The sequence below is a fragment of the Candoia aspera genome, chromosome 4, assembly GCF_035149785.1.
Source record: "Candoia aspera isolate rCanAsp1 chromosome 4, rCanAsp1.hap2, whole genome shotgun sequence".
Lineage (NCBI taxonomy): Eukaryota > Metazoa > Chordata > Lepidosauria > Squamata > Boidae > Candoia > Candoia aspera.
This window is the reverse complement of record NC_086156.1, coordinates 105,459,044-105,486,663: the sequence shown is the minus strand read 5'-3', so window position 1 is coordinate 105,486,663 and position 27,620 is coordinate 105,459,044. Positions and strand designations below refer to the sequence as shown.

The window sequence follows — 27,620 nt, the reverse complement described above, 5'->3', positions numbered from 1 at the left end:
ATTGCAGTACTCCAACCTAGAAGTAATTAAGGCATGAGTGACCATGCACAGGGCTTCCTGGTTGAAGAAGGTGATAACCGGTTCATAAAACTGAGGTGTGCGAAGGGCCGCATGTCCACAGCTGCCACCTGGTCACTGAGCAAGAACGATGAGACAGGAAGGATGCCTGGATTTCAATCCATAACGGGGCAGCACAACTCTATGCAGAACCCATGAACCCAAGAGAAGTGGGCCTCTGAGCCCACAGCCGTTCTGTCTTCCATGGATTGAGCCTGGGTGTGTTCCTCTGGACTGGGAGGAACTGGGACAGTGCTTTGATCACATTTCATTTTCAGGTCAGAGCTGAGGTACACAAGTATCACCACAGGCTGGTGATATCTGACCCCATGTTGATGTATGTCCTCTTACAGAGGCTTCACATACATGTTAAATAGTAGAGGACGCTTCGTCCCTGTGGAACTGCAGAGTGCAGAGCATTCCACCTCAACCTTTTCTCTCCCACCACCACCAAATACACCAGGCCCTGTAGGAAGGAAGAGGCCCACGGTAACACTGGACCACCCATTCCACACCTTCAGAGATGCTTCAGAAGGATATCATGAATGAGGGTATCAAAGGCAGGTCTGAAACCAAAGAGGACTAGGCAGCTCACACTTCTCTCCTTCTGGTCTTACCTTACATCATCCCAAAGAGCAATCAGTGTCATCTTCGTACTGTAGCTCAGCCTGGATCCTGACTGGGAAAGGTCCCGATAATTTGTTTTCTCCAGGGCTCTCTGCAACTACAGCCCTTCTACCTCCTGAATAACTTTTGCTGTTAAAGGCAGGTTTGAGACACATCACTAGTTCCCCAAACTAACCAAGTCAAGCAATGAATGCTTGGGCAGAGGGTGCTACACTGCCTCAATAAAGGCCAGCAACACCACACTTTCTGTCGAGGATTCATTCACCAGCACTGGTACCCAGCCTCCTGTCAAGTCCTTGGTGACTTTCAGGAGAATCGATGTGGGGCAGAGTCTGCACTTCCTTCCTTCAGCACAATCTGCAAATTTAACAGGTAAGGCAGAAGAGAACTTCGGTTCTGCCATGGTGCAGGATGGTGAGTGATGGGAGTTTTCAGCCCTGCAGGCTGTGAGTCTTGCATAGTGAGGGATCCAAGCGACCTTTCTCAACTTTTTGACTCTGGAGGACCCCTTGAAATATTTTTCAGGCCTCGGGGAAGCCCTGCACATTCTGGCTCAAATATAGGCCAGACGTTACAAAATTATTATATTCATTTCATGTGTAGGCCAGTATGTATGCATTAACAGTGTTCTAAAATGAAAAGTGAAGAATGTAAATAATTTTGGAAACCTTCTCTAAGATTGTTACTCTTGTACCAATCAATTATATCAATATAAGGCTAGCATAATGAAAGACCATACCTGCCTTTATTTTTCCTGAGCCCAGAAGATAAAAAGGGTCAAGCCCAGTTCAAGCTTATATGGGGGACAATCCCAGAATCCCAGTGCTACCTGCTAGGTTGAGAGGTCAAAAATCCTAGAAGAAACCAACGGCACCATTTCAATGACATTGGCAAGAAAATGGCATGGAAACAGTTTCCAAGTATTAAGCTCATCTCAAAGGCATTGCCCAGAAAAGTGATAGCACCCAGTTGTCCTTGGCTGATATCAAGAAGATAAGCAGCAATGGGGGATTATGGGGAAATTGCAGGGCTGTAGGGCAGACTGGGTATTTGAAAGACATCTTTGGTTGTCATCATATCTCCCATGAGGTAAAGAGTTGTTGTACACAAGATGGGCAACAGAGACATTTAATAAATACATAAATAAATCTCACCTGTGAAGGCAAGTGTCACAATACCTGGCAAAGGGGGGTTTAAAAGTGAGAACTTTGTTCTATAGTTCATGAAGGTAAAAATGCATAAAGTTATAATTGTCCCTAAATAAAATGGGATTCATGGTAACTCTTGTACCATTTTACTGTTTTGACTCTATTTCAATCAGTCCTTTAATTCAAGAATCCATAGATTATACAATTTGTAACAATGACACAGAGTTCAAGACTGTCCTGCGTGGACACCATTTCCTCGTGTGTCTCCACCAGGAACGTCTTCCTGCTGCATTAGCACGAACTTGTGCAGAGACCTGTCCTGAATGTCTTGCCACCAACCTCCCCATGGCAGCCCTCATCTCCTTATTCTTCAGAGCATAGATGGCAGGATTGAGAAAAGGGGTAACATTTGTATAGAAGACAGAAATCACTTTGTCAAACATGAAGCGGGTATGTGGACGCACGTAAATGAATATGCAAGGCCCAAAGTACATGATGAGCACCATGAGATGTGAGGTACATGTGGAGAAAGCCTTAGAGGACCCCTCAGAGGGGTGTCTGGAATGAACTGTGGAGAGTATGAGTCCATAGGAGACAAGCAATGCCACAAAGCACACCAATGATAAGATGCCACTGTTGGTCACCATCATGACCTCTAAGGGATAGGGGTCCACACAGGCTAACTTGATGATCAAGGGGATATCGCAGAAGAAGTTGTCTACCTGATTGGGTCCACAGAATGGTGCACTTATGATGAAGCCCAACTGCACACTGGCGTGGAGGAGCCCCCCAGCCCAAGAGGCTAGCACAAATCCAATGCAGTGGTGCCGGCTCATGACTGATGCATAGTGGAGAGGGTGGCAGATGGCCACGTATCGATCATAGGCCATAACTGTTAGCAAAAGCATCTCACCACCTGCAAAGAGGTGAATGAGGAAGATTTGTGTCATGCAGCTCTGGAAGGAGATAGTTTGACACTGGGTAAGGAAACCAAGGAGAGCCCTGGGGGTTGCAAAGGAGGCCAAGCCGATATCTAGGAGAGCCAGATGTCATGTTCTCATTCTAATGTCTGGTTAACATTGTAACGTTTCACATGTCATTCTCTGTTCCGTATCCCTTCACCCGGGGTTTTTCCATTCTGTTGCACTCCCTTGTTTTGAGGGCTTGGAATGCATGTTTGGGTTTGCGCTCCTGTTCAAGGTTACGTTCCCAGGCGCGTCTAACGGCATTCAGCACCTGGGAGGGGGAGCGTCCTGACGGGCGACGAGGCGGGCCCTGCCCACAAGCAAGGCTTTTAAGTTTGTATTTGGCGCGCTTTTGCTCATTCTCAGCTTTCTCTGTATTTGCATACTATTCCTTTAATAAATCAGTTATCTTTAAGCCCGAGCTGGTGAGACTGAGTATTTGGGTTTAGGCAATCATTACATAAAGCTGAGAATCATTTTTTTCATTTTCCGCTGGCCCCATCCAATCCTTGGATAAGAGGGAACGCCAGCGATGACCGAACCTCAACTTCGCGTATGTGAGGGAGGCGAAGAGGAGCGGGAGGTGGCCAAAAGCCGGCCAGCGCTAACCTCGAGAGCGCAAAGAGCAGCACGTCGGGAGTTGCGAGATACCCAATTGGACGAGCTGCTGACATCCATACAGGAGAGTCTCAGGAGTGAACAGAGATCTGTTATGGAAAGAACCACGGGGAGGGGGTCTCCCCAATTGACCTGGGAGCACGAAGTCCCCTTGTCACCGAAGGTGGTGATAACCAACCAACCCCCGGAGGAGCCGGTCACTCCGGCCCGTATGAGGGCATTGGAAGATAAAATGGATTTAATAGTGACGATCCTCAAGGATCTACCCAGAGAGGATCAGCCCAGAGAGGCAGAGCCCACCCCGGAGGATTGGGAGGAAGAGCCGTCACAGTACCCCAGGCACAGCACCCTGTCGACCCGGGGGAGAAGTAAGACTCGATCAGCCCATCAAAGGGGAGAGCGAGAGGCAAGACCTCCTAGGGATCGACCACCTGTGGGGGCTCGGCGTACGCTGTCATTCGCGGCACCGCCACAGCCAGCTGAGCCGGTAAGAACCTTCCCACCATTTGGAGTGAAGTTTGATGGGGATCCCGCAACGCTCTCCTTCTTTATTACGAATGCCAAGCATTATATAGAAGATTGGGGTCGGAACTTTCAGTCTGAACATGGCAAGGTCAATTTCATTGCCAACAAGCTGAGAGGAAGGGCAGCGGATTGGTATGTGCAACTATGCCAAGCTGAGGCAACTGAGTTAGAGGACTTCGATGAATTTTTGTGGGCACTCAAGGAGCATTTCGAAGACCCCCTAGCTCAAGAAACGGCCAAAAATGACCTGCGCAAACTCTACCAAGGATCCCTCTCAGTTGCTAAATATGCGTTGGAATTTAAAGCTTTAGCAGGAAAAGTGGAAGACTGGTCTGAGCCAACAATCATCGAATTGTTCAAGCAGGGGCTAGAACCCGAAATCCTTCGATGGGCGCTAGGCAGAGACGATCCCAAAACGCTATATGGGTGGATTCAGTTGGCGGGAAGCGCAGAAAATGCCCTACGAACCTACGCCCATACCAAAGAGCTTAGACAAACACGTCTTGCTAGAGGAGCGCGCACATCTGGACTTGCCAGCCGCCCCAAACCGAAAACCTGGGAAGAGGAGAGGGAGCAACGGTTCTCCAAGGGTCAGTGCCTCAGATGTGGGAAAGACGGGCATCGAGCCACGTCGTGCCCGAGACGCCGTCCTGAGGAACGACAGACGAAACCCACGGTAAAGATGCCTGCTCCTGCTCCACCGCGAAAACTGAAGGCGGCCCTCGCAGAACTGGACCCCCCCGACCTACCCTTCGGAGAAGAGGACGAAGAGTTGCAATTCGAGCAGCCGGCGGGAAAAGCCTACCACCTGCCCTGAAGGGCGCCCTAGGGCAGGTGGAAGAAACCGGGCGTAACCATGATTCGGTGAGTGGAAACTTCCCCACACTGACTGTTAAAGTTAAACTGAGCTCAAAAACCAAAACTGTGGAAGTGTGGGCCATGCTAGACTCGGGTTGCTCCCGTTCCCTAATGCACCCTGACGTGGTAGCAGCTCTCGAACTGCCCACGTTCCCTTTGGCAAGACCCATGATTTTCACCCAATTGGATGGAACTATGGCGGGAGGGAAAGCAGTCAATCTTTCCACGGGACTGGTCGCTTTGCAGATGGGCTCACATCAAGAAAAGCTGCCATTTGTGGTAGCTCCAGTGGGGGGCCCTCTGGTAATCCTGGGAATGCCTTGGTTTGTGCAACAAAACCCTTTTATCAACTGGCTCCATAGAACTGTAACGTTTGCAGATGGATTTTACAAAGTACCCGAAAAGGACTTACTGGAGGACATGGAGGGTAGAGGGGTAGCGTATACTACTGTGCAAACGCTTCACCCTCTTGAAGGACTACCCAATCAGTATCAGGATTTTGCTGAAGTATTTGGGGAAAAAGAAGCGGATCGCTTGCCACCCCACCGAAAAACGGACTGTGCCATTGAGTTTTTACCAAATGTAAAATTGCCTCACCCAAAAATATACCCCATGTCTCCCAAAGAGCTTACCACGCTAAGGGAGTTCATTGACAAAAACCTGGCTAGGGGTTTCATTGAGCCGGCAAATTCCCCGGTAGGAGCTCCTGTCCTATTTCGGCCAAAAAAGGATGGGTCATTAAGACTCTGTACCGATTTCCGCGGGCTCAATGCGGTCTCAATATTAAATAAATATCCTTTGCCCCTGATCAAAGATATGTTATCACATCTGGCCAGAGGCAAAATCTTCTCAAAACTGGATTTGAGAGAAGCGTATTTTCGCATTCGCATAAGGAAAGGGGATGAGTGGAAAACAGCATTTAACTGTCCTCTTGGGGCTTTCCAATATAAAGTCTTACCTTTTGGCTTATCTGGGGCACCCGGGGTTTTTATGCAGTTAATCAATGAGGTCTTGCATGACCACCTATTTAAAGGGGTACTGGTATATTTGGATGATGTATTGATTTATACTGAAACCATGTCAGAACATATCCACTTGGTGCGTCAAGTATTGACTAAATTGAAAAAAGCAGAATTGTATGCAAAACTGTCAAAATGTGCGTTTCATCAGTCGCAAATTGATTACCTAGGTTACCGAATTTCAGCTCAGGGCATTGAAATGGACCCTGCAAAAGTAGAAGCTATTGTGGCATGGGAGCCTCCTCGTACCAGGAGACAATTACAAAGTTTCCTTGGATTCTCTAATTTCTATCGGGCATTCGCCCAAAATTTTGCAGAAATCGCCCTCCCCCTTATGGAACTGTTAAAAACCAAGGGACAGGGGGATACGCGACGTTCGAAGAACCCAGGCGCGCTCCTTAAATGGACTCCAGCCTGTCAGCAAGCGTTTGAAACGCTCAAACAACTTTTTACCACAGAACCAATTTTACAGCATCCAAACCCCTCTAAACCCTTCGTGGTACAAGTCAATGCTTCTGATTTTTCCATAGGCGCAATCTTGTTACAATCTGACCAATCTGGCGATTTAAAACCCTGTGCCTACCTCTCTCGCAAATTCACTGAAACAGAGAGACGATGGCACGTTTGGGAAAAGGAGGCTTTTGCTGTAAAAACGGCTTTAGAGACATGGCGACACCTATTGGAAGGTACTTCCAACCCTTTTGAGGTCTGGACTGACCATAAAAACCTGGAAGCTCTAAGCACCAGCCGAAAACTCAGTCCGAAACAGCTGCGCTGGGCTGAGTTCTTCAGCCGCTTTGACTTCACTCTTAAATTCATACCAGGCAAGAAAAACTTTTTGGCTGATGCACTCTCGCGCAGACCCCAAGATGCTGGCCCAGGGCCAACGGTCCAAGGCACCGTCTGGACCGACAAACAGTTAAGTCTGGCAGCGGTGACTCGCAGCCAGACCCGAGCACAATCGACTCCGCCTCCAGCCGCTCAGCCTTCCAGCGGCTCGCCTCCCTTGTCAATTCCCTCCGATTTGCAACAACAGTTGCTCTCCCACCTTAAAACAGATACTTGGTTACAAACCAACAGACACATGTTAACTTTCACCGATGATCTTGCCTGGCGCAACGATCGTCTCTATGTACCCGAAGCACTGCGAAAAACCATACTCCAGCGCTGCCACGATGACAAACTAGCGGGGCATTTCGGCTACGTGAAAACTTTGCACCTCGTTCGCCGCCAATTCTGGTGGCCCACTTTACTCAAAGACTTAAAGGAATATGTCACTGCGTGCCCTGTATGTGCGGCGATAAAGCGCAAACCGGGCAAGCCCCAGGGTCTCCTTCAACCCGTGGCCACTCCGTCTGTCCCTTGGCAAGATATCTCCATGGATTTTATCGTTGATCTACCCCCTAGTCAACGAAAAACTGTCATTTGGGTCGTCAAAGACTTCTTCTCCAAGCAGGCCCACTTTATCCCATGCGCTTCTATCCCCACCGCACAACAGCTGGCACGCCTCTTCCTCATCCACGTGTACCGCCTCCACGGTATCCCCGCCCGTTTGGTGAGTGACAGAGGCACACAATTTACGTCACAATTTTGGCGGGCATTTTTAAAACTTTTGGGTACGAAACAATCACTTTCTACTGCCTGGCATCCGGAAACGGACGGATCTACAGAGGCGGTTAATTCTACATTAGAACAATACCTCAGAGCTTTTGTTAACTACCAACAAGACAACTGGGTCGATCTACTCCCATTTGCTGAGGTCGCTTACAACAATTCCATTCATCAAACCACTGGTCAAGTTCCCTTTAAAACAGTTTTTGGACGTGAATTTGTTCCTATTCCTGAACTTCCTCATCCTCAACCACTCCCAGCCACCCTCACTGGCTGGGCAGACTCTCTCAAAGACTCATGGTCTAATATTCTACTCGCTCTCCACCATGCCCAAGCTACCTATAAACGCCATGCTGATGCCAAGCGTTCCCCAGAACCATCCTTTGCAGTCGGGGATAAAGTCTACTTATCAACTAAATTTATCAAGTCCCCACAACCCTCTAAAAAACTTGGTCCTAAATTTGTCGGTCCTTTTCCAATTGTTGCTCAACTCAACCCTGTTACGTTTAAACTTGATTTACCTCACAACCTTAAACGTTTACATCCTGTTTTCCATTGTAGCTTACTCAAACCCTGCCTGTCATCGGACCGTTGGCATCCGCAACCCACTCCTCCACCTCCCCTCATGATAGACAACCAGCAGCACTTCGAGGTGGCATCTATTCTCGATTCCAGACGCCAGCGCTCTACTCTACAATACCTCGTCCGCTGGAAACATTTCCCTCATCCTGAATGGGTTGCTGCGCCAGACGTGCATTCTCCTTGTCTCGTAGCCCAATTCCACTCTGCCTATCCTGACAAACCGGCTCCCTGATTTCTTTTGGGGGGGCAATATGTCATGTTCTCATTCTAATGTCTGGTTAACATTGTAACGTTTCACATGTCATTCTCTGTTCCGTATCCCTTCACCCGGGGTTTTTCCATTCTGTTGCACTCCCTTGTTTTGAGGGCTTGGAATGCATGTTTGGGTTTGCGCTCCTGTTCAAGGTTACGTTCCCAGGCGCGTCTAACGGCATTCAGCACCTGGGAGGGGGAGCGTCCTGACGGGCGACGAGGCGGGCCCTGCCCACAAGCAAGGCTTTTAAGTTTGTATTTGGCGCGCTTTTGCTCATTCTCAGCTTTCTCTGTATTTGCATACTATTCCTTTAATAAATCAGTTATCTTTAAGCCCGAGCTGGTGAGACTGAGTATTTGGGTTTAGGCAATCATTACACCAGATGACTCAACAGAAAGAACATGGGCGAGTTAAAAAGGTGGTGGTTCTTTGAAATCACCAAGACGATGAAGATGTTGCTGAAGAGCGTTACTGCATAAAGGAGGAGGAAGAAGGTAAACAAGAACAGCTGCATTTCCCAAGATGGAGAGAGGCCCAGCAAAACAAATTCGGTCACTGTAGTCTCGTTTCTCCATGCCATCCACTTCTTACCTATCAGTGAGAAAATTGGGAGGGGAAAACAGACCATGAATGAGCTACTTCCAACACAGATGAAGTCAAGTCAAAGTTGATTTGTGGATCAGCTGCCTTCTTATCTGTCCTAGTGATCCAGACATTACACATCCTCTCAGTTCCATTCAACACAAGGTGGATTGTGCACTTCTGCTCATAGGTTTGTGTACATGGGGAAACAGGCCATTCTCCAAAACCTGTATTATTTAGTCTTTGTCTATTCAGAAAAAACTTTCTAACCCTTTCTGTACAGGAACTGAAGAGAGTAAGCAGAAATTATACAACTCATAGTTATCCTATGTTCCATCATACTGTGGTATATACTGAAGCTAACTCATGACTTGTTCACAGGGTATTTATATATAATTATCTCTTTAATATATAAACTCATTTCCGAAGGGGTTGTCATTGCCTCCTTCTTCCTAGGACTGAGAGAGGGTGACTAGCCCAAGATCACCCAGCTGGCTTTGTGCCTGAGGCAGGACTGGAGCTCAGGGTCTCCCTGGTTCTAGCCTGATGCTTTTACCACTAGGTCTCTATTTATCCACAGAACTCAGATCTTTGTATTCACACATGCTACTGCTCCTCAGAATATGTTCCCTTATCTTGTCCCTGCTCATTTTAAGTAGAGTGTCATGTTCACTGTTTCAATGTACAGTATACATCGCAACGTTTCACATGCCATGGCGCTGATGCGCGTTTCTGTTTGGGAGGGAGCTGCTGTGAAACCTTGTACCAAGCTCTGTATCTGTGTTCATTACAATGGAATGTGTTTGGGTTATGTGCTCTGCTCAAGGACTTTTCCCGCAGACCATCAGAAACCGTTAGGAGCACCTGGGATTGTGAACTTGGGAAGGTTCTATGGGGGGAGGGATCTCATTTACACCAAGGGTTTTTAGTTTGCATTTGGCGCGCTTTCATCATTCTCAGCTTTCTCTGTGATCCGGCACACTATTCTTTAATAAATCAGATACCTTTGAATTCCTGCTCACGAGTCTGATAGTGTTTTGGAATAGGCAACCATTACACAGAGATGCTTTAATTGGGGCACATGACGTGCAAAGCCAGTGGTTACAACTGGGCTAGACTTCCTCCAGATGGAAATTTACATGTGAACAGCATAACTGAGTCCTGACTACTCTTGAAAAAGCTACTAAAGAAAAGATAACTAAGGCTTGAGAGCCGTTCTTCCTTTCCTCCTTGCAACCCATTGCTCACCTAGCTAGTTAGGGGCACCTAGTCAGTCTTGGCCGATCTAAAACAGCAAGCAGGGTTGAACTCAGGTAGTCCTTGGAGAAGACACCAGCAGGACCCCAGGATTGTATGTAGACTGGACCAGAAAGTTGGAAAAACATTCTGGAAAAAGGCATTTGCAAACCACTTCTTCACTGTTACCAAGCAAACTAAAGATATATCCATAAAGTTATGAGTATATATCCAAAGCTCAGCTCCACTCAAAGGAGATTTTTCCTTTAGCTAACCATTTCCTTACTTCCTCCACTTTCTTGAAATAAGATTCAAGAAGCAGCTGGCAAGATGAGGATCAAACCGATGAATACCAAGCAGGGAAGGCTTTTTCTGGCTACTTGTTCCCACACATTACATCAGCCCTCACCCTATTATTTTCCATTAGTTGAAGGGAGACCTGAACTTCATTCATGCCACTGCTGATTCTTGTCCCTCTTGCTGTTGTTGGATTGGGACAGTCCTGGGAAGACATTTGAAGGGCTCCCTGATTGACTACCCTTCTGGGATGTCATAGGCTGGAAGTCCTTGAAAGGGTAGTTTCACAGAGGGAGAAAGTAGCCTTCTGTCTATCAGAGCGGAAGTCTACTTCAAATCCTTGCTCAGCCGTGATGCTGATTGGAGAGGGTAGCGTGAATCTATCCCTTTCTCAATCTCACTTGCACGCTAGTTGCCAAGAGGAATAATATGGGATGTCCCCATCACAAAAATCTCCCAATCATTTTAAAATTCTTTGACCTTGGACAGAATACTGATATAATTGAATTAACACAGGAGCTCGAAAAAACCTGGAGATAAGGTTGTCTACACATCTTTTCCCTGAAGGGTTACATATTCTTCTCAGCTCCTATTGTGGCTTTAGCCAGGTTTTCTCAACTATTCCTCTTCTCCTGCTCCTCTATATGAAACAGAGTTACATATTTGGTTTTCTAGGCTCAGGGTTAAAAGAATTCCTGATGATGATGATGATGATGATGATGATGACGACAAGAACCATCTGGCCCTTTAAAGCACACTTTGAATCAACCAACCACAAATATTCATGTTTTCTTAGAAGGGTTTCCCGCCTTCTCACTCCTGCAACAATAGGGGCTAAACTGGGTATATATTCCAGAGTAGCTTTCACCTTGGGGCTGGGGGCCATCTCTTCTTCATTGTCCCCATTATCAAGGATTTTAAGTTAAATTTTTGTTTACAGGTTTCCCCTTTCAGGACTCTTAGATAAGCAAAGTTTCTTTTCAGCATTTTGCCTCCCACATCCCTTGTTCTGATTTTCTCTAAAGCACGCAACCTTTCTGACAGCAGATACTGCAAGCGGTACCCTTTGGATGTGTTGAAAAAGACACCTCCCCACCCCAGTCAAAAGCTGTGCTGGCTGAGATTGATGGGAGCAGAACCCACAACCTCTGGAGGGCATGATTGTCTTCCAAGGGCAGAGAAATAACTCTACACTATCAAAGAGCAATGATTACCCTGTGCCAGAAACTCCGTGGATAAGCCGGTGGCCTGCAATGCAACAGCTTTCCAAGAAAAGTAGTATTTCAGTAACTTCTGGCTTCTCTTCCTCTATCAAGAAACGAGGCACCCAATTAATTTCACACTCACCTTCACACGCAGAAGATTAGTGAGGACCAAGAATGACCGTCCCAACCTGTCAATTTAGCTGAGTTACCTAAAACAGCAGAAGCAATAATATTCAGCAATATATATAATGGTTAAATAAGAACACCCAAAGCCACTAGACCAGGATAATGTGGGCGCTTATAATAATAACAACACAAAAGGCAGATGTAAATGGAGGATTCATGTTGACTTGAGAGGCAGCAAATGCTGAACAAAAAATGAATTTCACTCAGATAGTAGATAGCTTGTAATGCTTCTTGGGGTTTGTGAAAACTTTCCTGATTTATCTCAAACACCTTTAAGGGAAAAAGAAAAGATCCCAGAGAACAAGGAGTTGTAAAATCAAGCTCACCAGGAAGGAAATTCTTTTTCTGTGCCTCAGCGAAGGTTTGTGGCTTCCATCAAGACTTCAGATGTTCAGTGAGATGGAGGAATAAGAAAGGAAGGGAGAGAGAGAGTGTGTTAAAAAAAAGAAAAGACTCGTATTGCAGTCTTTGGTGGCACTTGGTGGTTCCATGTCATGACAAATCACCTCTGATCCCAGAAGGCAAAGAGATATGTTCAGTGGTGACTCTGTGGGCAAGTTCACCACAATGCTCAGGAGGCTTGTTAAAAAGTTAGTGAGTCAAAGTTGGTGAGCAGCACACCCAGGGAGGTGACTTGAAGAAGAGAGGAGAATGCCTAAATTTGCAGTGGACTTTTGCAATGGAATATGGCTTTGCTTGCTTGCTTGCTTGAGTCATGTCTGCTGGGCCATGCAACTCAGGGCCAGGAGTGGAGTTCTCCATTTGAACTCTAGGTGCCCAAAATCTCAGCAAGCGAACAACATATTTCTTTGTTCTGCCAAGCTAAAGTTAAAACAAGGAACCTGCCACTTTATTAAGCATTCCAAATTCTTGTGGTCAGTTTGGACCTTGATAGGATATTGAGCAGATGCTGGCAGTGCTGAAACATTGACGGCCAACCGTTCTTTGCATGAGACAGGAGGTTTCCCTGAAATACTGGAGCAAATGGTAAAAATATAGCTCTCAAAGTGAAATAGAAGCATTGCCTGCTCAGCAAAGAGGTGGTTTGGACCTGGATAATGGGATGGACTGAGAAGTAAATGCATATTTAAGTAAAGCAAGCAAATAAACAAACACAAACAAAGTGGTTTGTTGACCATTGGAATGTGAACAGAACATCGAAGAAGGCAACTAGTTTCTTAGAAAGACAAGTCACCGGTTGGATTAGTGGAGCAAAATTAGGAACAAATTGGTGGTAAACATGGGTAATTCCCAGAGAAAGCTGTATATTCCTGTTAGTGTGCAAGGGAGCTCCCAAAATAGTATGGATATTTGCTAGTTGCATTTCAGTTCCATTTAAGGAACTGTGGTCGCTGCAACAGTCCAATATAAGCTTTCATTTATTGATTTATTTATCGAATTCATCACCACCAATCTCCTCTGACCAGAGGGACTCTGGGCGGTTTACAACACAGAATAAATATACAATAAAAACTCAAATAAAAACACAGTAAAATTCCAATAAAATTCCATTAAAAGCCAAAACAATTTCTTAACTACCCCAGCTCATAAAATCCAGATGGCTATGATCTCTTCAACCATCCTGTAGGAGGGGCACTTCAAGGCACCAGCCAACCCCAAGTATGTCGATTCTCCTCCCTGCCCCAAGCCCGGTCGCAGAGCCAGGTCTTCAACTTCCTAAGGAAGGCTAAAAGCGATGGGGCTAATCTTACCTCCAGGGGCAAGATGTTCCAAAGGGCGGGCGCTACTGCTGAGAAGGCCCGCCTCCTGAACCCCGCCAGATGGAATTCTCTTATTGACGGGGTCCGCAGCATGCCCTCTCTGCATGAGCGGGTGGGATGGGCTGATGATATGGGGAAGAGGTGGCCCCTTAGGTAACCCGGTCCCATGCCATGTAGGGCTTTAAAGGTGATAACCAACACCTTGAATTGGAACCGGAAGCAAACTGGTATCACGTAGCAAAGGTGTTTTGTGCGCCCTTCTAGGGGCGCCAAAAATAGCCCAGGCAGCTGCATTCTGGACCAGCTGAAGCTTCTGGATACTCTTCAAGGGTAGCCCCATGTAGAGCGCATTGCAGTAGTCTATATGGGAGATAACAAGGGCATGAGTGACCGTCCGAAGGGCTTCCTGATTCAGGAAAGGGCGCAACTGGTGCACAACACGAAGCTGTGCAAAGGCCCTTCCGGCCACGGCTGCCACCTGCTCTTCCAGCAGGAACTGTGAGTCCATGAGAACGCCCAGGTTACACACCGGGTCTGTCTGGGGCAGTGCAACCCCATCCAGAACTAAAGATGACAAAGTCCCGGATACGGAGGAACCCTTAACCCACAGCCACTCCGTCTTACCAGGGTTCAGCCGAAGCCTGTTGTTCCCTACAGCCCCCAGGCACCGAGAGAGGGCAGCCACAGCATCACTTACCTCACCTGGGATGGAGATGTACAATTGAGTATCATCGGCATACTGATGATACCTCATCCCATGGTGACGGATGATCTCGCCCAGCGGTTTCATGTAGATGTTAAATAGGAGAAGAGAGAGAACCGAACCCTGCAGCACCCCACAAAGGAGAGGTCGTGGGTCGGATCTCTCCCCCCCATCACCACCGACTGGGACCGGCCTTGGAGGAAGGAGGTGAACCAGCGCAAAACTACGCCGCCCACCCTCAACTCCCTGAGCCGATCCAAAAGGATACCATGGTCGATGGTATCGAAAGCCACTGAGAGGCCAAGAAGAGCGAGGATGGATGCACTACCCCCATGCCGCTCCCGCCAGAGATCATCCATAAGTGCCACCAGTGCCGTTTCTGTCCCATATCCAGGCCTGCAACCTGACTGAAAGGGGTCTAGATAATCCGTTTCCTCCAGAATCCTCTGGAGTTGTAATGCCACCACTTTCTCAACCACTTTCCCCAAAAAGGGGAGGTGGGAGACTGGACGAAAATTATCCAGTACAGTAGGATCCAGTGATGGCTTCTTGAGGAGGGGTTGTACCAGTGCCTCCTTAAAGGCAGCTGGAAACACCCCCTCCCTCCAGGATGTGTTTACCATCGCATGGACCCAACCACATGTCACCTCCCGAGCTGCTTTCACCAGCCAGAAGGGACATGGATCTAATTGGCAAGGGGTGGCATTTACTGTCTGGAGGATCCTGTCCACTTCCTCGGGTCCAACAGGATCAAACTGTTCCCAGATCACATTAAAGGTGAATTTCTCTGGCTTGGTGTAGGGGCAATATTCAGGAAGACATGGAAGGAGTGCCCAGATGTCAGAATCTTCAGATTCCTCAAATTGTCCAAATACTCAATCAAAAATTTACCCCCCCCCATCGTAAAACGATGATTAAGACATTGCAATACGACTACTGGGGCACTGGTAGATCTAAAGGACATGACCATATTTTCAGACTCCCCTAATGCAAATCAGAAGCAGTGAAATACTTGTAACGCTCTTTGATGCAAATCAAATTGGAAGACTGCTGGACATCTAGCTTGGTAAAATGCATGCCCACTGCCATTGTTTGAATGGCTCAGTGAGGAGGAGGAGAGGATGGTGATCCTTCATGGTTACAGAGTTCAGGAAGTGATAGTTGCAGTGTATATTTCGGGACACATTCTTCGTAACAGAAAAGGCAGGAGCGCAAGCAGGGGAGGAGGAGGGTCAGATGAAGACTTTCTGTAAGTTCTCATCAATAAATTATTTCAGAGAAGCCAACTGTGTTTCACATGGGGTAGTGGTATTTGGTAGTGAGGTTTTGCAGAAATCTAAGCTCTATGAATGAGATTGATAGTACAGTCACGGGATTTATTCATTAATGAATTAGTTCAGAGGCCACTGCACTCACAGCCAGCTCCAAGAGGCATAACAAACATTGAAATAGTAAAAGAAGACCATGTTGACCATCCATATTTCGATGCTCCTTGAAATCACTCTTCTATTAAAGCAAACACAGCATGCAAGGGCAGCATCTGCACTCAACTTCCTGAAGGCTTCTTGGATGACCTTGCTGAATCCTAGGAGGAATGTGGCTGCTCTGCAGAGAAAATGATGTCCCATAGGGTAGGAGTGGCAACTAAGAGAGCCTTACGCTGGGGTCCTTAATGATAGCATTCTCATAAAGTAGGACCCAAAGAGGAACTTCCTTCCCAGTCTTACTGGGTTGGCAGATACTACTGGGAGAAGGTGGTCCCACAGATATCCACGTCTTGAGTTATGCAGGGCTTTAGAGATGACAAGTTCAATAACCTCCAGAAACCCACTGTTAACCAGTGCAGTAACGGTGTTACATGGGCAAACTGAAGAATGCCCCTAACTACTTTAGACATTGCATTCTGGGCCAGTTGTCAACTCCAAGTGGTCTTTAAAGGCAGCCCCATGTATGCATTGCAGTACTCCAACCTAGAAGTAATTAAGGCATGAGTGACCATGCACAGGGCTTCCTGGTTGAAGAAGGTGATAACCGGTTCACAAGACTGAGGTGTGCGAGGGCCACATGTCCACACCTGCCACCTGGTCACTGAGCAAGAACGATGAGACAGGAAGGATGCCTGGATTTCAATCCATAATGGGGCAGCACAACTCTATGCAGAACCCATGAACCCAAAAGAAGTGGGCCTCTGAGCCCACAGCTGTTCTGTCTTCCATGGATTGAGCCTGGGTGTGTTCCTCTGGACTGGGAGGAACTGGGACAGTGCTTTGATCACATTTCATTTTCAGGTCAGAGCTGAGGTACACAAGTATCACCACAGGCTGGTGATATCTGACCCCATGTTGAAGTATGTCCTCTTACAGAGGCTTCACATACATGTTAAATAGTAGAGGACGCTTCGTCCCTGTGGAACTGCAGAGTGCAGAGCCTTCCACTTCAACCTTTTCTCTCCCACCACCACCACATACACCAGGCCCTGGAGGAAGGAAGAGGCCCACGGTAACACTGGACCACCCATTCCACATCTTCAGAGATGCTTCAGAAGGATATCATGAATGAGGGTATCAAAGGCAGGTCTGAAACCAAAGAGGACTAGGCAGCTCACACTTCCCCCCTTCTGGTCTTACCTTACATCATCCCAAAGAGCAATCAGTGTCATCTTCGTACTGTAGCTCAGCCTGGATCCTGACTGGGAAAGGTCCCGATAATTTGTTTTCTCCAGGGCTCTCTGCAACTACAGCCCTTCTACCTCCTGAATAACTTTTGCTGTTAAAGGCAGGTTTGAGACACATCACTAGTTCCCCAAACTAACCAAGTCAAGCAATGATTGCTTGGGCAGAGGGTGCTACACTGCCTCAATAAAGGCCAGCAACACCACACTTTCTGTCGAGGATTCATTCACCAGCACTGGTACCCAGCCTCCTGTCAAGTCCTTGGTGACTTTCAGGAGAATCGATGTGGGGCAGAGTCTGCACTTCCTTCCTTCAGCACAATCTGCAAATTTAACAGGTAAGGCAGAAGAGAACTTCGGTTCTGCCATGGTGCAGGATGGTGAGTGATGGGAGTTTTCAGCCCTGCAGGCTGTGAGTCTTGCATAGTGAGGGATCCAAGCGGCCTTTCTCAACTTTTTGACTCTGGAGGACCCCTTGAAATATTTTTCAGGCCTCGGGGAAGCCCTGCACATTCTGGCTCAAATATAGGCCAGACGTTACAAAATTATTATATTCATTTCATGTGTAGGCCAGTATGTATGCATTAACAGTGTTCTAAAATGAAAAGTGAAGAATGTAAATAATTTTGGAAACCTTCTCTAAGATTGTTACTCTTGTACCAATCAATTATATCAATATAAGGCTAGCATAATGAAAGACCATACCTGCCTTTATTTTTCCTGAGCCCAGAAGATAAAAAGGGTCAAGCCCAGTTCAAGCTTATATGGGGGACAATCCCAGAATCCCAGTGCTACCTGCTAGGTTGAGAGGTCAAAAATCCTAGAAGAAACCAACGGCACCATTTCCATGACATTGGCAAGAAAATGGCATGGAAACAGTTTCCAAGTATTAAGCTCATCTCAAAGGCATTGCCCAGAAAAGTGATAGCACCCAGTTGTCCTTGGCTGATATCAAGAAGATAAGCAGCAATGGGGGATTATGGGGAAATTGCAGGGCTGTAGGGCAGACTGGGTATTTGAAAGACATCTTTGGTTGTCATCATATCTCCCATGAGGTAAAGAGTTGTTGTACACAAGATGGGCAACAGAGACATTTAATAAATACATAAATAAATCTCACCTGTGAAGGCAAGTGTCACAATACCTGGCAAAGGGGGGTTTAAAAGTGAGAACTTTGTTCTATAGTTCATGAAGGTAAAAATGCATAAAGTTATAATTGCCCCTAAATAAGATGGGATTCATGGTAACTCTTGTACCATTTTACTGTTTTGACTCTTTATTTCAATCAGTCCTTTAATTCAAGAATCCATAGATTATACAATTTGTAACAATGACACAGAGTTCAAGACTGTCCTGCGTGGACACCATTTCCTCGTGTGTCTCCACCAGGAACGTCTTCCTGCTGCATTAGCACGAACTTGTGCAGAGACCTGTCCTGAATGTCTTGCCACCAACCTCCCCATGGCAGCCCACATCTCCTTATTCTTCAGAGCATAGATGGCAGGATTGAGAAAAGGGGTAACATTTGTATAGAAGACAGAAATCACTTTGTCAAACATGAAACGGGTATGTGGACGCACGTAAATGAATATGCCAGGCCCAAAGTACATGATGAGCACCATGAGATGTGAAGTACATGTGGAGAAAGCCTTAGAGGACCCCTCAGAGGGGTGTCTGGAATGGACTGTGGAGAGTATGAGTCCATAGGAGACAAGCAATGCCACAAAGCACACCAATGATAAGATGCCACTGTTGGTCACCATCATGACCTCTAAGGGGTAGGGGTCCACACAGGCTAACTTGATGATCAAGGGGATATCGCAGAAGAAGTTGTCTACCTGATTGGGTCCACAGAATGGCGCGCTTATGATGAAGCCCAACTGCACACTGGCGTGGAGGAGCCCCCCAGCCCAAGAGGCTAGCACAAATCCCATGCAGTGGTGCTGGCTCATGACTGAGGCATAGTGGAGAGGGTGGCAGATGGCCACGTATCGATCATAGGCCATAACTGTTAGCAAAAGCATCTCACCACCTGCAAAGAGGTGAATGAGGAAGATTTGTGTCATGCAGCTCTGGAAGGAGATAGTTTGACACTGGGTAAGGAAACCAAGGAGAGCCCTGGGGGTTGCAAAGGAGGCCAAGCCGATATCTAGGAGAGCCAGATGACTCAACAGAAAGAACATGGGCGAGTTAAAAAGGTGGTGGTTCTTTGAAATCACCAAGACGATGAAGATGTTGCTGAAGAGCGTTACTGCATAAAGGAGGAGGAAGAAGGTAAACAAGAACAGCTGCATTTCCCAAGATGGAGAGAGGCCCAGCAAAACAAATTCGGTCACTGTAGTCTTGTTTCTCCATGCCATCCACTTCTTACCTATCAGTGAGAAAATTGGGAGGGGAAAACAGACCATGAATGAGCTACTTCCAACACAGATGAAGTCAAGTCAAAGTTGATTTGTGGATCAGCTGCCTTCTTTTCTGTCCTAGTGATCCAGACATTACACATCCTCTCAGTTCCATTCAACACAACGTGGATTGTGCACTCTGCTCAAAAGTTTGTCTACATGGAGAAACAGGCCATTCTCCAAAATATGTAGGTTTTTGGTGAGTGGGTATTCAGGAAAAACTTTCTAACCCTTCCTGTATATGAGCTGGACAGAGTAAGCAGAAGTTAAACAATTCATAGTTATCTTATGTTCCAGCATAGTGTGATATATAGCTAACTCATGACTTTTGTTCGTAGTGGATTTATATAAAATTATGTCTGTCTCAAAATTATACCTCTATCAACATTTAAAGTAACCCACGATAGCCCACAGAACCTTCAAATTCAAAGATAATGTACTGCTAATTTTTAGTTTAAAAAAATAAAATAAAAGCAAATAACAATAGGCGAAATCAGTTTTTCTTCATTTTGGCAACTTCTGGATGTGTGGACTTGAGTCCCAGAATTCCCCAGCCAAGCATAAGCTTTGCTGAAAATTCTGACAGTTGAAGCCCACACATATGAACATGTGAAACATTGGGCTAAATAACACTATCATCTCCTAATTCTGGGGCCTTCACCAATGCTTGGCTGCTGGCAGAAGATATAATGTCAAATGAGGTGGTCATAGTTTAATCCAGAAGCTCTTTGGCTGTCCTTAGTAAAGGACAAAAATCAGGTCTGCGCTAGTGACTTCAACATCATCCAGCTAGAATTGAACAGTTACTTTAAGAATTACATCCCAAAGTGTTACCGTTATGTTGGCACAATAATGGTTGGAGGACTCCTGAAGATGTTCTAATTGCTAGTGTGGAAATATCTAAATGTTCCCTGACCTTAGTGCAATCTGTATCTGCTACCTCAAGGGCAAAATTAATATTTTTTCATTTTTTTTATGCAACACTCCAACAGATTTTCATCTTTGACATCCATCCACATGTGCCAATGTTGCAGGGCATACCTTCTTGCCACATGCTTCAGTCTACATTGTTTTAGAATATCACACAAGGTGGGCTTGTAAGGGAATTCCTGGGGCAATCTGCCAAGAATCTGAGACCAGATTATGAATTTTGGACCATGGAGAATGCAGGTAATTTCCATTTTTCTGCTCTGGGTTTCTAAAGATTCTTACGGCATTTCATTTTGCTTGTATGGTGGCATCTTCCTAATAATTCAAGCATCCCCTTTCAAATAGGAATGCAGTAATTCCTCTGCCACTAAGCCATGTCTTGAGTGGGTTAGAGTTAGGATCTCAGGCCATAGCATTAGTTTTCTTGGCAAGTCTTTTTGGAAGGGTTTACCATTGCCTTCTTCTTCCTAGGACTGAGAGAGGGTGACTAGCCCAAGATCACCCAGCTGGCTTTATGCCTGAGGCAGGACTGGAGCTCAGGGTCTCCCTGGTTCTAGCCTGATGCTTTTACCGCTGGGTCTCTATTTAGCCACAGAACTCAGATCTTTGTATTCACACATGCTACTCCTCCTCAGAATATGTTCCCTTATCTTGTCCCTGCTCATTTTAAGTAGAGTGTCATGTTCACTGTTTCAATGTACAGTATACATCGTAACGTTTCACATGCCATGGCGCTGGTGTGCGTTTCTGTTTGGGAGGGAGCTGCTGTGAAACCTTGTACCAAGCTCTGTATCTGTGTTCATTACAATGGAATGTGTTTGGGTTATGTGCTCTGCTCAAGGACTTTTCCCGCAGACCATCAGAAACCGTTAGGAGCACCTGGGATTGTGAACTTAGGAAGGTTCTATGGGGGGAGGGATCTCATTTACACCAAGGGTTTTTAGTTTGCATTTGGCGCGCTTTCATCATTCTCAGCTTTCTCTGTGATCCGGCACATTATTCTTTAATAAATCAGATACCTTTGAATTCCTGCTCATGAGTCTGATAGTGTTTTAGAATAGGCAACCATTACACAGAGATGCTTTAATTGGGGCACATGACGTGCAAAGCCAGTGGTTTACAACTGGGCTAGACTTCCTCCAGATGGAAATTTACATGTGAACAGCATAACTGAGTCCTGACTACTCTTGAAAAAGCTACTAAAAAAAAGATAACTAAGGCTTGAGAGCCGTTCTTCCTTTCCTCCTTGCAACCCGTTCCTCACCTAGCTAGTTAGGGGCACCTAGTCAGTCTTGGCCGATCTAAAACAGCAAGCAGGGCTGAACTCAGGTAGTCCTTGGAGAAGACACCAGCAGGACCCCAGGATTGTATGTAGACTGGACCAGAAAGTTGGAAAAACATTCTGGAAAAAGGCATTTGCAAACCACTTCTTCACTGTTACCAAGCAAACTAAAGATATATCCATAAAGTCATGAGTATATATCCAAAGCTCAGCTCCACTCAAAGGAGATTTTTCCTTTAGCTAACCGTTTCCTTACTTCCTCCACTTTCTTGAAATAAGATTCAAGAAGCAGCTGGCAAGATGAGGATCAAACCGATGAATACCAAGCAGGGAAGGCTTTTTCTGGCTACTTGTTCCCACACATTACATCAGCCCTCACCCTATTATTTTCCATTAGTTGAAGGGAGACCTGAACTTCATTCATGCCACTGCTGATTCTTGTCCCTCTTGCTGTTGTTGGATTGGGACAGTCCTGGGAAGACATTTGAAGGGCTCCCTGATTGACTACCCTTCTGGGATGTCATAGGCTGGAAGTCCTTGAAAGGGTAGTTTCACAGAGGGAGAAAGTAGCCTTCTGTCTATCAGAGCGGAAGTCTACTTCAAATCCTTGCTCAGCCGTGATGCTGATTGGAGAGGGTAGCGTGAATCTATCCCTTTCTCAATCTCACTTGCACGCTAGTTGCCAAGAGGAATAATATGGGATGTCCCCATCACAAAAATCCCCCAATCACTTTAAAATTCTTTGACCTTGGACAGAATACTGATATAATTGAATTAACACAGGAGCTCGAAAAAACCTGGAGATAAGGTTGTCTACACATCTTTTCCCTGAAGGGTTACATATTCTTCCTAGCTCCTATTGTGGCTTTAGCCAGGTTTTCTCAACTATTCCTCTTCTCCTGCTCCTCTATATGAAACAGAGTTACATATTTGGTTTTCTAGGCTCAATTGATGATGATGATGATGATGATGATGATGATGATGATGATGACGACAAGAACCATCTGGCCCTTTAAAGCACACTTTGAATCAACCAACCACAAGTATTCATGTTTTCTTAGAAGGGTTTCCCGCCTTCTCACTCCTGCAACAATAGGGGCTAAACTGGGTATATATGTCATGTGCGCCGTTTCAATGTCTTTGATGCATCGTAACGTTTCGCATGTCATTAATTGGATGCGTGTTTCATTTGTCTAGGGAGGATGGGAACGATTATATTTTGGCTTTGCTTTGGAATTTGTTTCTGTTATCTACTGCGCTCAAGGTTACTTTCCCAGGCTAGCAACTCTGACGATTGCTAGCACCTGTGCCGGGCGGGGCTGTTACGAGGGAGGCGGGATACGTTTGAAGCAAGGGTTTAAGTTTGTATTTGGCGCGCTTTTGCTCATTCTCAGCTTTCTCTGTATTTGTCTCTAGTACTTTAATAAATCAGATTTCATTCAGCATCCTCTTGTGAGTCTGAGTATTTGGGGCTAGGGCAATCATTACATAAAGCTGAGAATCTCAGTTCCTAACTCCGCTGGCCCCTGTCCAGGGAAGACACGCGTCTAACCTGTGAGGGAGAGAGCCCGCGATGACCGAACCCGACATCTTGATGATGGAGGAAGGGGAACCGGACTCGACCGTGAGGCAGTCCGGCCGCCCGTACCAAGGTGGAGAGCTGTCCGCCATCAGAGAGGAGGCGAGCTCCGAGTCGGAGAGCGAAGCCGGGGGGCTGGAAACGGCCCCGGAGACCACCCTCAACTATCCGGGTGAGCTGCTCCCCTGGGATGAGACCCGAGGAGATGCCACAGCAGAGGGGGGCCCATCCTGGAAGCAGAGATACCCATTATCCCCCAACGTGGTGCAGGTGCAGCCAACGGAGGGCTCACCCACTCCGGATCGGATCCGAGTGTTGGAGTCCAAAATGGATTCGTTGGAGGCTATACTGAAACAGCTGAGCTTGGATGTGACCTCGTTGCGAGAGGTCCGGGAAGAGTCTAGCCAGAGGCATTCAACCCCTTCTTCCCAGGGGCTGACCCCGGAACGGCGACGGGTGGTGCGGAGGCGTGAAGGGGACCAGTCGGTCCAGATGGAAATCGCAGCATCGCCCGGGCGATCGTCCCGGGGCCCCGTGCCGCCCCGCGTCAGGGAAGCACCCGCCGCAGCAGCACCGGTGGTGGGGCGCAGCCCGGCGGGAGGCGGCATGCGAGACTTCCCTGTCAAGTTTGATGGGGACCCGACCAAACTCTCGTTCTTCCTGACGAATGCGAAAGCCTATATGGAAGAATGGGGGGCGTTTTTCCAATCGGAAAAGGCAAGAATCATCACCATTGCCACCAAACTGAAGGGGAGGGCGGCAGACTGGTATGTCCAGATGTGCCAGTCGGAAGCGCCTGAACTGGAAAGTCTCGAGGAGTTCCTCTGGGCGTTGAAGCAACACTTCGAGGACCCCTTAGCCAAGGAGAGAGCAAAGCGAGCCCTGAAGGAACTCAAGCAGGGGTTCAGATCAGTGGCCGATTATGCGTTGGAGTTTAAAGCGCTCGCTGGGAAGGTCGATGACTGGTCCCAAGCAACTATAATCGAGCTCTTCAAGGATGGCTTGAATACAGAGGTGCTGCGCTGGTCCCTGGGGAGGGACGACCCATACACGTTGTATGAGTGGATCCTGCTCGCAGGGAGGGCTGAACATGCCCAGGAGATCTTTGCCCAGCGAAAGAACGCCAAGGCGGGACGGGAGGTGAAGCCCAGCCGCCCATCGACCACCGGGGGGAAACCGGGACAACGACCCTGGGACGAGGAGCGAGAGAAGCGGTACGCCAAAGGCTTGTGTCTGAGATGTGGTAAGGAGGGGCATAGAGTGGCAGCATGCCCGAAGGCAAAGGTAGAGGAACGGCCCGGAAAACCGCCGGCAAAGTCCCCTGCATTACCGAGGAAACAGAAAGCTGCGGTGGCTGAGACCGAGGGAGACGATGTGATGTCCTACGAAATGGAGGGGGAGACCGAAATCCCGCAGCCGGCGGGAAACGCCAGCCACCTGCTCTGAAGGGCGCCGCTGGGCAGGTGGTAGAGAATGGGCGCGAGCCTCCAGCGGTGAGTGGCACTTACCGCATACTCATGGTCAAATTGAAATTGGGCTCCCAATCCAAGACTGTGGAGGTATGGGCCATGATTGATTCGGGGTGTTCCCGGTGTCTTATGCACCCCGACGTGGTGGCGGCTTTGGGGCTCCCCACTTTCCCTTTACAAAGACCCATCGCTTTTACTCAATTGGATGGGTCCCTGGCAGGGGGCAACCCGGTCACCCATTTTACAGGGCGGGTAGCCTTGCAACTGGGTAGTCACCAGGAAGGGTTGTCTTTTGTCGTGGCTCCTGTAGGGGGACCATTGGTGGTGTTGGGGGTACCCTGGTTGGTGCAGCAGAACCCCCAAATAAACTGGGTTTACCGAACCATCACGTTTAGGGATGGGTTTTATCAAGCGGCAGAGGGCAAGGGTGCCCCAGAGGAGATGGTGGGGGTTGCGGCAGCTGCGACTCCGCCTTACCCGGCCTCTCCTCTGGAAGGCTTGCCGGCCGAGTACAGGATGTTTGCTGATGTATTCGGTGAAAAGGAAGCTGACCAGTTGCCCCCTCATCGAAAGACGGACTGTGCCATAGAACTGCTGCCCAACACCCAATTGCCTAAACCAAAAATTTATTCCATGACGCAGAAGGAACTGACTCTGTTGAGGGAATTTGTGGACAAAAATCTGGCGCGCGGATTCATTGAGCCGGCGAATTCACCCGTGGGGGCGCCGGTTCTCTTTCGCCCGAAAAAGGACGGGACACTGAGACTTTGTACGGATTTCCGCGGATTAAATGCCGTCTCAATTTCCAACAAATATCCCTTGCCATTGATAAAGGACATGTTGTCACATCTGGCCAAGGGAAAAATCTTCTCTAAACTTGATTTAAGAGAAGCCTACTATCGTGTACGAATCAAGGAGGGGGATGAGTGGAAAACTGCATTCAATTGCCCGTTGGGAGCCTTCCAGTATAAGGTGTTACCGTTTGGGTTGGCTGGGGCCCCTGGGGTATTTATGCAATTAATCAATGAAGTTTTGCATGAACATCTGTTCAAAGGTGTATTGGTGTATTTGGATGATGTGTTGATTTATACTGAAACCATGCAAGAGCATGTAGCTCTGGTAAAAAAAGTCTTGTGTAAACTCAGATCTGCTGAATTGTATGCCAAGCTGTCCAAATGTGCTTTTCATCAGACCCAAATTGACTACTTGGGGTATAGGATTTCAGATAAAGGCATAGAAATGGACCCTGCCAAGGTGCAGGCTGTCGTGGACTGGGAGAGTCCCCGCACCCGCAGGCAACTTCAAAGTTTCCTGGGGTTCAGCAACTATTACAGATTGTTCATAAGGGGGTTCGCTGAGATTGCCTTGCCCCTAACTGAGCTGCTTCGAACAAAAGGGGTGGGAGATACTAGGAGAGTCAAGAATCCCGGAGCGCTGTTGAGGTGGACGCCTGCTTGTCAAACGGCGTTTGAGCGGCTGAAAGCAGCGTTCGTCAAAGAGCCCATTTTACAACATCCTGATCCCTCCAAGCCTTTCGTGGTACAGGCAGATGCCTCCGATTATTCTATTGGGGCATTATTGATGCAAAAAGATGAGGCAGGATGCCTCAAACCCTGTGCCTATCTATCCCGCAAATTCTCCGAGACTGAGAGACGTTGGCATGTTTGGGAAAAGGAGGCATTTGCAGTGAAAGCTGCATTAGAAACTTGGCGGCATCTATTGGAAGGGGCAAATCATCCTTTTGAGGTATGGACTGATCATAAAAACTTGGAGGCTCTTAGTACCCCTCGAAAACTGAGCCCTAAACAGGTTCGTTGGGCTCAATTTTTCAATCGCTTCAACTTTCAGTTCAAATTTATTCCAGGGAAAAAGAACTTCTTGGCTGATGCCTTGTCCAGGCAACCTCAGGACTCTGGGGCGGCGCCAGATGTGGTGAGCACCCTCTGGACGGCGCCCCAATTGGGCATGCAGGCTGTGACGCGAAGCCAAACGCGCGCGCAGCAACCGCCTACCACAAGCGCTGCTCAGCCAAGCACTTTGTCAATTCCCTCCCAATTGCAACAAAAGTTTCTGAAAGAGCTGAAAACTGATACTTGGTTGCTTGCGAATAAAGATACTGTTACTTTTGACAGAGGCTTCGCTTGGAAATCCGACCGCCTCTACGTTCCTGAAACCCTCAGGAAAGATGTGTTAACACGTTCCCACGATGACAAACTCGCAGGTCACTTTGGGTTTGTGAAAACCCTGCACCTCGTTCGGAGGCAATTCTGGTGGCCCACATTACGCAAAGATGTCAAAGACTACATTGCTTCCTGCACTGTCTGTGCAATGTCCAAGCGCAAGGTGGGCAAGCCCCAGGGACTGCTACAGCCGGTAGCAACCCCCTCTTCCCCTTGGGAAGAAATTTCCATGGACTTTATTGTAGAGCTCCCACCCAGCCAACGCAAAACGGTCATTTGGGTGGTCAAAGACTATTTTTCCAAACAGGCTCACTTTATTCCTTGCGTGTCCATTCCGTCGGCACGTCAATTGGCCCGCTTGTTCCTTGTACACGTGTACAGGCTACACGGATGTCCCTCCCGCTTGATTTCGGACAGGGGTACACAATTTACCTCACAGTTTTGGCGGGCTTTTCTCAAGCTGTTAGGCACGAAGCAAGCCCTGTCCACGGCTTGGCATCCTCAGACGGACGGGGCCACTGAGGCTGTTAACTCTACTCTGGAGCAGTACCTTCGCGCTTTTGTGAATTATCAGCAGGACAATTGGGTAGACCTCCTACCATTTGCTGAAGTGGCTTACAACAATGCAGTGCATCAAAGCACTGGACAAACCCCATTTCGGGTGGCTCTGGGTAAAGACTTTGTACCTATCACTGATCTCCCACAACCTCCTGCCGGTGCAGTCACTACAGATGATTGGTCAACACAACTGGCTGACTCTTGGCCAATGATTCAACAGGCATTAGCTGACGCACAAGCAGATTATAAACTGTATGCTGATCGGAAGCGTGCCCCACACCCTGCATTCCAAGTTGGGGACTCGGTCTACCTTTCTACCAAGTTTATTAAATCTGCACAACCTTCAAAGAAACTGG

At 47.5% G+C, this 27,620-nt stretch overlaps 2 protein-coding genes across 2 annotated transcripts; both read right to left on the bottom strand.

Moving 5' to 3' along the window:
• Positions 1-892: 892 nt before the first annotated feature.
• On the bottom strand, positions 893-8,843 carry LOC134496875 (olfactory receptor 4K1-like). The gene is made up of 4 exons (XM_063302591.1): positions 8,643-8,843; positions 5,196-5,205; positions 2,131-2,865; positions 893-1,041 (listed from the first exon to the last, which is right to left on the bottom strand). Exons 1-4 carry the CDS (start codon positions 8,841-8,843, stop codon positions 893-895), a joined length of 1,095 nt encoding a protein of 364 aa, XP_063158661.1.
• An 8,195-nt stretch (positions 8,844-17,038) lies between these two features.
• LOC134496874 (olfactory receptor 4K3-like) lies at positions 17,039-19,224 on the bottom strand. The gene is made up of 2 exons (XM_063302590.1): positions 18,279-19,224; positions 17,039-17,187 (listed from the first exon to the last, which is right to left on the bottom strand). The coding sequence occupies exons 1-2, from the start codon at positions 19,222-19,224 to the stop codon at positions 17,039-17,041; spliced, it is 1,095 nt and encodes a 364-aa protein (XP_063158660.1).
• Between the last annotated feature and the right edge of the window lie 8,396 nt (positions 19,225-27,620).

What these genes read in the sequence shown, in the direction of transcription:
- LOC134496874 (XM_063302590.1), bottom strand. Translation starts at nt 19,224, where the DNA reads ATGGCATGGAGAAACAAGACTACAGTGACCGAATTTGTTTTGCTGGGC. An exon ending in ACAGGTCTCTGCACAAGTTC is followed by an intron (nt 17,188 to 18,278) that starts GTGCTAATGCAG and finishes TTAAATTTGCAG; the next exon opens with ATTGTGCTGAAGGAAGGAAG.
- LOC134496875 (XM_063302591.1), bottom strand. Translation starts at nt 8,843, where the DNA reads ATGGCATGGAGAAACGAGACTACAGTGACCGAATTTGTTTTGCTGGGC. An exon ending in ACAGGTCTCTGCACAAGTTC is followed by an intron (nt 1,042 to 2,130) that starts GTGCTAATGCAG and finishes TTAAATTTGCAG; the next exon opens with ATTGTGCTGAAGGAAGGAAG.